This window comes from Arachis hypogaea, chromosome 13 (genome assembly GCF_003086295.3).
Source record: "Arachis hypogaea cultivar Tifrunner chromosome 13, arahy.Tifrunner.gnm2.J5K5, whole genome shotgun sequence".
NCBI classification, from domain to species: Eukaryota; Viridiplantae; Streptophyta; class Magnoliopsida; order Fabales; family Fabaceae; genus Arachis; species Arachis hypogaea.
The window spans coordinates 3,913,715-3,923,956 of record NC_092048.1 but is presented as its reverse complement, the minus strand read 5'-3'; the positions used below and the strand labels follow the sequence as shown (position 1 = coordinate 3,923,956).

Genomic DNA, 10,242 nt, shown 5'->3' with positions numbered 1-10,242 from the left:
ATTTATTTTGGACAACCTCCTAAAAGTTGGTATAAAACTTTTCCTTTTACATAATTATTTTACACTATAAACAAAGATAATTAGAGAAAAACCTAAAATAGCCCCCGATAAACTTTTCCTTTTATGGGACTGATTTTATCCTAAAAAGTTTTACACTTTGACCATTTTTTTTTTATTACCAAAGATATGAGACTCGAACCCGCAACCTCTTTACACTTTGACCTTTTTTTTTATTACCAAAGATATGAGACTCGAACCCGCAACCTCTTAAAGGTAAGAGACTCGAACTCGCAACCTCTTAATTGAATATGAGGAGTCTATGCCATTTGAGTTATTACTCATTGGCCTTGAACCATTAAAAAATAACAAAATTAACTCTTAATAATATAATTGCAAATGCGATGTAATAGCTATCAACAAGGCATATATATAATGCATGGAACCATCAGAACTCGTGGAATATGTGCATTGAGGAGTTTCAGAATTCGGTTAAAGATTGGAACTCGACAGTTTTTGGGAATATTCATCAAAAGAAATCCAAGATCCTGAGAAGACTTCAAGGGATAAGTAACCGTTTGAATACGGGAAGTAATAGGTTTCTTGAGAAAATGCAAGGGAAATTCTGGATCGAATACGAAAATATTTTAGTTCAAGAGGAGCTCTTTTGATTTCAGAAATCACGATGCAAATGGATTGAATTCGGGGATCGAAACACTAAACTTTTTTATGGCACTACTATAGCTACAAGAAGAAGAAACAAGATTATTTCCTTTTAAGATGATGAAGGTAACTGGGTTTTAAACAACATTGATCTCGAGCACATGGTTACTTCTTTTTATACTAATTTGTACTCTGATGACCTCCCTGATATCCCTTTTATCTTAAACAAAGCTCTTTCCACTCTTTATAATGATAAGTTGAATCAGATTGGAAGCAATTTTACTATTATGGAGATAAAAAAATACCTGCTTAGTATTGGAAGTTTGAAAGTACCAGAAAAAAACGGTCTACAAGTGATTTTCTATCAAGAGCAATGAATATTGTGGAAAATGACATGTAGAAACTGGTGGAAAAAATTCTTGCGAATTCTGGGACTATTGGTGAGATAAATGATACACTCATTACCCTTATTCCTAAAGTGAAACCAATCTATAGTCTGAAACAAATGCGCCTTATTAGCCTATGTAATGTGTTTTATAAAATCATTACTAAAGTGTTGGCTAGGATAGATAAATTAGTTAACTGAGTTAACTTAACTCACCCAATGCAGTTTTGTTTTTGGAAAACAGAATTCAGATAATATTATAATTACTCAGGAAGTGATTCACTCTATGAGATTGAAGAAAGGAGTGAAAGGGTGGATGGCGATCAAGATCGACTTGAAAAAAACATATGATAGACTGAAATGGAGCTTTATTGAAGATACTCCGAAGAATATTAGTTTGTCCCAACCTTTCATTAATCTTATTTCTAATGCATCTCTACGAGGATGAGGGTTCTCTAAAACGGGAAAGTCTTGGATGTCTTCCCTATTCGAGGCATTCGTTAGAGTGACCCTTTATCGCTGTATCTTTTTGTCTTGTATATAGAACGCCTCTTCCAGCTTATTAGTGTCATAGTGGAGTACAACTAGTGGAAGCCAATTTGCTTGAAGAGGTTATTAAAAAAGTTCTCGAAGCTTTTGCAACAGCTTGGACCAGAAAATGAATAATGATAAAATTCGCATCTTCTTTTCCTCCGCTATGGGTCTCAGAGTTAAGGAAGAGATTAGTGAAATGTTGTGGTTTACAAGAATAAATGATTTCGAAAAGTATTTTAGAGTGCCTCTTCTACACTCGAAGATATAATACTTATAAAGACATGAGAAAGTATAAGGAGCCAATGGAATATTTATACAATGTGTACAATGGAGATTTAGAGATGTCCGATTTAGTATTAGAGATATAATTATTAGTGTTATCTTTTCTCATCAGCTGAAACTTTTAGAATGAGTGGTATTATAACATGGTGTTAGAGCTCTAAATCCAAAAGATTAAGAGTTTAATCCTTAGTAAACTCCAAAATTAACTTAAACTTTTAGGATAAGATGTTTATTATGATAAAATATGTCCTTACCTCTATTTCTACTTACTGAATACAAACTGCTTTATTACCAATGTCTACATGTAATATGATTGATCTTAATTATAGAAATTTTTTTTGGGATGAGACAGAATAAAAAAAAAAAAAAAACTCATTTGGAGAAAAATCAAGAACCCAAAGGACTCCGGAAGGTTAGAAATTCGCCATGTGAGGGATCTGAACCGCGCATATACGGTGAAGATTGGATGAGACCTGGTCGAGGATAAAAACAGACTCTGAACAAAAGTGGTAACGACAATGTAAAAAAACTAAACAGAAGAACTAATATAATTTAAATAAAATTATTTAGGAATTAATTTAATTAAAAAAATCATCCAAAAATAAAATAAAAAATATGTGATCTTTCGTAAACGAATTTGACGGCTCATCCTTAAACGCTCCTTGCTAACTATGGAGTGCTGCACACCTTGTGAATTCGTAAATCTGAACTCTTCATTTATTATATTTTATTTGAATGGTCTGGATTTAAAAAGGTAACCTGTTAATCAGGTTAATCATTTTTGATAAGTTTTAGATTTTTTTTGTAAGTCTCAAGTATTGGGTTGAAGTTTAAAATAAAAAAATAGTATATAAATATTAAAAACAACATGTCTGTAAAAAAAATTATTGGACTTTAGAATTAAAATAAATAATACATAAAAAATAAGTTAAAAATTCATGTATTAAATCTAGAAAAAAAAAATATTAGAATTTAAAAAAAAATAATATTAAATATATATTATGTATATAATATTAAAATTTAAATAAATTTTGTTTTGTGTGAAATAAAATTATAATATTAAATATAAACACAATGCTAAAAAATTTTGTGTTATATATATATATATATATATATATATATATATATATATATATATATATAAACACAATGATAAAAATTTTTGTGTTATATATATATATAATTTTATTTTGTGAAAAATAAAATTAAAACATTAAATATGAACAGAATGATAAAAAATTTTGTATTATACTAATTTAATTAAAAAAATATATATACAACGTAAAAAACAAACAAACATATAATAATTTTATTTTGTGCGAAACAAAAATTCATATAAGTTTTTATTAACAATTTTTTTATTGAAATATGTCATTTTACTATATTTATAATATATTATTTGGGATAATTATATTATTTTAGTTGATATATATTATTTAAAAAAATATTTAAAATTTATTATTTTATATTAAGAATATTATTAAAAATATATTATTAGTTTTTCTTAAAATAATATTTTTTTTTCTTTGGTTCAAATACTATGATAATAAATTTTTTTTACGTAACTGCGTCTACTCAATAAATATTATATTCATTTATTTCTATATTGTATGTAAAATAAATAATTAATATTTAAAAAAGTTAATAAAAAAAAGTATTTTTTTTTTACCAACTCTTAGGTGAATATAGAGACTATGTCATTTGAACTATAACTCGTTGGCAAAGAAAGAAATACTCTTAATTATATATTAAATAAAATAATTATTTATTAGGCTCATTCTTATACAAATAAAAATTTTTCTTAGTTTTATATATGTAATATTTTATACCAATTAGCTTCAAAATTTAATTATTTTTTGAATAAATTAATAAAAATAATACAAATAATTGTTTAAATATAATTGTATTTTAATTTTTCATTCTATTACGTACACGTTGAGGATAATTTGAAATAAAAGATAATGGACTTGTTGTAACTGTCATGTATTTTGTGCTTTGATTGCGTTGTCATCTGAGAATTATGGTGCCTTCCTTTTCTATGGTAGCAATTTTTCAGGTTTTGAAGGTCCATTTATGGTAGATGTGGAATGGGGTGGATTCAAGAGCGTCAAAATATGTGGCTAGACAGAACAATAGTGGAAGCACCTGCTAGCAAACAAAACCGTGAAAATGCTTGAAGACATCACATCAACAATAACAGAATAACAGAGGAAATCGATCAAATTTTTCTGAGTACTCTTCTGGTGTAAAGATAGTCCTGTGTTAAACGAGCGAATTAGTTTTTTTTGTTAGTGCCGATTTGTTTGTTCAGTCCATGACAAAAAAAATAATAATAAATAAATTTAATTTACCTAATTACTTTTGATAACAGGTTAACTTTTAAAGAGTGCTGCACTCCCTACTTTGCCCAGAGTGCACTAGCTTTCGCCGAATTTGACTATTATCTTGGTTTCAAACCTCTCATGAAAAATATTCACCTTTGAAAAATTATGTTCACGAAAAATAATCAAATGGTATATAGAACACTTCTACAGTAACCACTAACCAGGCTTGAGCCCAAGAGAATTTGCATTCCATTGTGTGCAAAAGTCGAACAACAAATTACTTCTGAGTATCACTCGTGCGAGTATTTGACATCGATGCTTTCCTGAGGGTTCTTACATATCAAACTCCAACTTTTCCTGAATCAATAACCAACCAACCAACCAACCAGTCCTTTTCTTCAATTTGACTGTAAGTCCTTTCTAGGTTTAGGGTTATTAATCCTTGCTCATTTTTCAATAATTGGGAAACGAGTTTTCTTATGTTATCGTTGATAATTTAGAAATGGATCTTTTCTTTTTAATTTATTATTATGCAATCGCTAATTCCATTAGATAATTAGATTGCTTGAATATGTAGCGTGTGCCCAACTTTGATCTGAAGAACTTGATGCCTAGGTTATTGTGTTAAAGAAAATATTCACCAGATCCAGATGTATGTGAAAATGCCCAGCTGAAAAACTGATATTTGTGCATTTCCTTTTGTTGCATTTATCCGTGAAAAATGAAAACCTTTGGGGGCCATTTTTGAGTTTTGATTTTGGAGGGGGCAAAAGAAAGTTGAGGGAAGGGGAACTGGTTTGAAGATGTTTTGCATGTTTTATCACAAACTAGAGCAAGAAAATTTAAAATAGCAAAGTAGGTGATTGTTCATCTAACTAAGACATTGAACTTTCATTTTCATCAGATGAAGGGATCACCATCAGATGAGATGATTCTGAGCTACAACGATGTTGTGCTTCGGCGTTATGATCTAACCATCCTCAACGGTCCGTTTTATCTTAATGATCGAGTTATCGAGTTGTATTTCAGCTATCTTCCATCTTGTTATCCCTCTCAGGATACCCTGCTGGTTCCACCCTCTATAGCATTTTGGATCATGAAATGTCCTGTTGCTGAGGCTCTCAAAGATTTCATAGAGCCCCTTCATTTGTCTGATAAGGAACTGGTTATATTCCCCGTCAACGATAACGAAGATGTTGGTAAAGCTGAAGGTGGGTCTCACTGGAGCCTACTTGCTTATTACAGGCGCGCTAACAAGTTTGTTCACCATGATAGTTGCAGAGGCATGAACTCAGCACCTGCTAAGCAACTCTATAGAGCTGTTGGTGGATACATGGGGCAATGCGGATCGGCATCTGAACCTAGCTTTTTGGAATGGGCTGATTCACCCCAACAAGAGAATGGTTATGATTGTGGTTTGTATGTCATGGCCATAGCAAGAGTGATATGCAACTGGCATGTAAACTGCAAAAATATTGATTTAACGGAGCTGTGGTTCCCTGATGTGAAGGAACAGGTTACTCCAATTGCGGTTGCCGAGATGCGGGGTGAGATCTTGACCTTGGTTAAAAAGCTAATGGCAGCAAATCAAAACTCTTGAATCTAAGTGGAGCATCCTCTAACTCGAGATTTAGAAGACATCTGCATAATTGTTTGATTTGATCATATTAATGGGAGTTGAGATAGCAGTAAATACTAATAATGTAGAACACATTTTGATGAGTTTCATGTCTGAAGCAACGTGTAAGTTGGCATAGCCTGTAAAGATTCCAAACAGCTTATCGATGTTGTTAATATAACATCTAAAGTTTTAGAACTATTCAAAGTTCAAACACATTTTTACCTTTTTACTCATCAACTCATACATTAATGTTACTGTCCAAGCAAAACAAATGGTCTATAGATATGCAACATTAGATGTCATATTTATTGCCATAAAAAGAAAGTATAGTAACAGAAAGACAACACTATCCCACTTTGAATTATCGCAGTCCCATAATTGTTTATTTCTTTCTCTAATTCTTTTGTCATATTTTAGCTTCTTTAGATCTATTGCAACCTATTGGGATGAAAATGAAAAATCCAACATTCATGCGTTACCCAGAAAGCTAACGAGTCCCCTCATTTGGGCAAGATAAGATAATAAATTATATTTTTAATTGGTGTACTTAGCTGAAGGTTTGGATAATGAAGAACATTATGCTGTTAACTTTTATTTTCCAAGCTAATATATGAATGATAAAATGCTACGATTTGTTGTTTTAGCCCGAACTTCGCTGATGCAAAAATTCTTTACAAAAAGTCGCCATAGAAACACCAAGTGTAACTTTCAGAGAGTAAACGACGTTTATTAGCACACAGTTGATTTTTCAAAACTCCAAACGTTGATTACTTAATAAGTAAGCTAGCAAATTGCAAATAAATATCCAAACAAGCACTTAATCTATTGAAACCTCTTGATAACCTCGCCAGCAAAAATGTATAAGCCAGGTTTTCTCTAGTCAAATTAGTGTTTCATCATTTCATTTTAGAGATAATCTGAATACTTAACGTAACTTCAAAGGACAAGCATGGTCATTTTGAAACATCTGAGAGGAACTAATTGGGTTCAAAAGAGTATAAGCTATATTTGCATTTGAGCCAACATGTAGGTATGCTTTAAACTAACACTATATCTCTAAGAACAGAGATGCTAAAGCCAGGGAAGGCACGCCAAAACTGTTAGGAGCTTGTGCATCCAATGCTTCTGTGTATGTCTGCGTTTGAAGAAATGCAGACTTGGTGCATATTCATGAACATGATTAAACAATTTGAAGAACCCTACATCAACATCAGAAATTCAGAATAGAGCAAGAAACATAACATTAAAAGTATCCTAATTCATCCAATAAAGCAAACGACAAAATAACATCCAGGAAAACTGTTCAGATAGATGGTGCTCACCCTTTCAGGATATTATTTACACCGTGCCAGTATCCATCGGATAACTCCCTAGAACTCGCAAGAATGTAGCGAACTCCTGTAAAAATATAGAGTTTTTTAGAGCATCCGCTCATAGATAATCCTGTGGATATGATTCATAAAAATTAAAGTGTACATTCAGATGCCTCAGAGCATTTTGTGCCCTTGGATCAGCCATTGACGCTTCAAAATCAACATAAAAAAGATAATCAAAATACCTGTACAAAAAATATAACTTAGGATCATCACAAAGATCATCATAAAACCTTTTTCACTGATACAGTACTAGTTATGAATTGGAATAATCAATTTGAAGAAAGAAAATATTTAAATTAAAGAAGGAGCTGTAGTTATGGCATTCATACTTGGGTGACCCATTGCTATTATCATCAGCCATTCGCAGCGGCATGTTCCGCAAAGGACGGCTTTCAATCTGATAGAAAAACAAACAAATCTCGTGATCAGAATTGTTTTAGAAGTAAACTTGCAACTTCCATAACAAGCATCTGATGCCAATAAGAAAAACAAACCTTTGAAAGGTTGATTTGACGCAGAGCGAACACCGCAAGAGCCTTGAAAAGTATTCCCGGACCTTCTTCCAACGAAAAAACTATGCTTGTCTGAGAATTCAACACCACAATCAACAACTATACACAATATTTGATAAGTAGGCAGACGTATAACAAATCAATTAGTTGTGAGGAGAAGTATGGTGCATTCAATGCAATAGTTTCAGCTATTTATTCTATTCGTCTGTACCTTAAATGGCCTATCTGTACCGGGAATTATAGGTTCTCGTGCTAACATTAGAAATCGGGTGACATTATCGCAATCATCCTGAAAATACAAAACTGTGAGAGATGAAATCTAGTAATGTACATTAACATGAATGATTATCATGTTTGATAGAACAATGCAGCCATGGGTTCTGACCTGAATGTCTTGGGCAAGTATATTCAAGCCATAAATCTTTGCAGCAGCAGAACTAGCAACCGCTCCTGCATCTTTTACTCCATGCATGGCAATATACTATAATTTGTAACAATCTTAGGGTAAGTCACAATGATAACAAAGTCAACAATAGCAGCTTAATCGAATTTTCCATCCTAAAACCCAAGGTTCAATATCAATTCAAGTTGTTACTCTTCATAAGTTGATAAAAGTTGGTTAATTTTAAAAATAGATCATGGAGTTGATCAAGACCAACTTATATGACTAAAGGTACACCTAGAACCATGAAAAGCATAAAATACTCTGATGCCTAAAGGGAAAGTAGTATATTTCCTACACAAAAAAAAGTGGGAATGTCTAAAATGTCTTGATAATTGAAACTCAGTAAATTAAGTGCAATTGTTGCTTAACTGAAAAACAAGGAATGATACCAGAAACCAGCTCCCATCATTCTATGCATACCTGTGCAGCACCAGCTGTATCATCGACTGCTTCTCTAACCAATCCCCACTTCGTCAGTGTGTGCTCACATTGTGAAAGAGCCTAAAACACAACCAATCTTAGATGAGTTTGTGACTGTCCAAACAAAGGTAGGAGATAATAAGTTATAAACTTAGAAACAAACCTGTGGATGACTAAGAACACGCTTCAGATCCTCGAGTTTAACACCATGATTGGCCATCAGACAATGGTGAACTGCATATTTCACTTCTCCCACTATATGCAACCTGTGCCTGAGTAGAAGGTCATAATTTCTGTGGATGCTCCCTCCTAAAGAATTCTCAATTGGCAAAACTGCTCTATCCACAAGCCACCTCTCAACTTTCTAGTGTAACATAAATAAGTGGTTCAAGAACTTGCGCTTAAATTTGTCAAAAAAATCTACACATTAAACTACTCTTTATGTAACTAAGTTCTACAATGACAATCAATTTGGAATATCTTTCAATTTCTAATGTTATCATATTCCTACCAATGCAACAAATGAGGAAACTTGGAAAAAAGAGCAAAAATGAAAACAACATCATACTTGAAATGCATTCTCAAATTGTGGACATGGAACAGCTTCACAATTTGGGTAGGCCTTCTGTGCTGCTGATTCACTATAAGCACCAGGAACCCCCTGAAAAATAAAATAAAATAAAATAATTTATTCCCCCAATTAAACCAGCTCCACCAAAATAAAATAAAAATGCAAATGCTAAATCCAATACTCAACAATTCAATTGAAAAAATATTGAATTGAATATGAGACATGGAAGTAATACTACCTGATATGCAACTTGAAGACGTGGACCATCGGAAACTGAATCGGAGAGCTGAGTGGAAGTTAAAGGCCCTAATACACCAAATTAAATTAAATGAAAAAAAGAAAAAATGAATTAACGAATGAATGAAGTGAGTGAATTACGGGGAAGCGCAAATAGGTCAGCTTTATCGTTGAGATCGTTCTCCTTAAGCGAGGCGCGAAGAACGCAGGCGAAACGACACCGTTTTGGTGGGTGGAGTGTGAAGTTGAGGGTGATGGAGGAGTGCGCATGGGGTTGAGATGGCGGAGGAGAGAATGGACGGTGAGGATGCGATATGATCCGTGACGCCGCCATCGGACGATGATGGATTATTACAATTTACGGTCGCTAGGGAATCTGTTTTTGTTTGTTAGCCAAACTGGGGATTGAGTTTTCCGAAGAAGAATTTCGTGGTTTTGGGAATATATTATGGTCCAATTTCTTAGAGCACCTACAATAGTGAGTTCATCTTTCACTTTTTTGTGACATATAAGAACTCTAATCATTTGAGGAGTAAATGAATGAGTTCCGCACGGATCTTAAGACGAGGGAGTCCTTCTAAACAGGGACTCAAGTTAACCAATAATAACTTACTATTTGACAAATTATTTTAAAAAATAATAATATAAAATCTGAAATAATTAAATAATTATATTAAATAATAAAATAATAATTAAATTAGTAATAATTATAATAAAAATTGTATTAAATAATTAAATTTTTATTTAATTAATAATTTATATTAATTATTTATATTATTATATTAAATTATAATTATTTAAATTTACTTACATTAAAAAATAAATTTAATTTTTACACCTTACAAAATAATTCTTAGTTGAGTTAGTTATTTTTA

General features: G+C 32.1%; 2 protein-coding genes across 3 annotated transcripts; one reads left to right on the top strand and one right to left on the bottom strand.

The window, feature by feature from the left end:
• Positions 1-4,290: 4,290 nt before the first annotated feature.
• LOC112736561 (NEDD8-specific protease 1) lies at positions 4,291-6,004 on the top strand. The gene is made up of 2 exons (XM_025786065.2): positions 4,291-4,594; positions 5,090-6,004. The coding sequence occupies exon 2, from the start codon at positions 5,090-5,092 to the stop codon at positions 5,783-5,785; it is 696 nt and encodes a 231-aa protein (XP_025641850.1). The 5' UTR covers positions 4,291-4,594; the 3' UTR covers positions 5,786-6,004.
• A 672-nt stretch (positions 6,005-6,676) lies between these two features.
• On the bottom strand, positions 6,677-9,860 carry LOC112736559 (arogenate dehydratase 2). 2 transcript variants are annotated; one of them, XM_025786063.3, is made up of 12 exons: positions 9,509-9,860; positions 9,369-9,436; positions 9,128-9,220; positions 8,723-8,923; positions 8,560-8,640; positions 8,080-8,175; positions 7,906-7,983; positions 7,677-7,766; positions 7,512-7,579; positions 7,283-7,364; positions 7,129-7,204; positions 6,677-7,005 (listed from the first exon to the last, which is right to left on the bottom strand). In XM_025786063.3, exons 1-11 carry the CDS (start codon positions 9,699-9,701, stop codon positions 7,145-7,147), a joined length of 1,110 nt encoding a protein of 369 aa, XP_025641848.1. In that variant the 5' UTR covers positions 9,702-9,860; the 3' UTR covers positions 6,677-7,005; positions 7,129-7,144. The 2 variants fall into 2 exon arrangements, with proteins under 2 accessions (XP_025641848.1, XP_025641849.1); XM_025786064.3 differs by having other exon boundaries at positions 9,369-9,416; positions 9,509-9,847.
• Between the last annotated feature and the right edge of the window lie 382 nt (positions 9,861-10,242).

Excerpts from the sequence above, each read along its gene's own strand:
- LOC112736561 (XM_025786065.2), top strand. The coding sequence starts at position 5,090 with ATGAAGGGATCACCATCAGATGAGATGATTCTGAGCTACAACGATGTT.
- LOC112736559 (XM_025786063.3), bottom strand. The coding sequence starts at position 9,701 with ATGGCGGCGTCACGGATCATATCGCATCCTCACCGTCCATTCTCTCCT. Across the intron at positions 9,437-9,508 it reads TGACCTATTTGCGCTTCCCC|GGCCTTTAACTTCCACTCAG; the intron begins GTAATTCACTCA and ends TTGGTGTATTAG. Across the intron at positions 7,984-8,079 it reads TACTTGCCCAAGACATTCAG|GATGATTGCGATAATGTCAC; the intron begins GTCAGAACCCAT and ends TTGTATTTTCAG.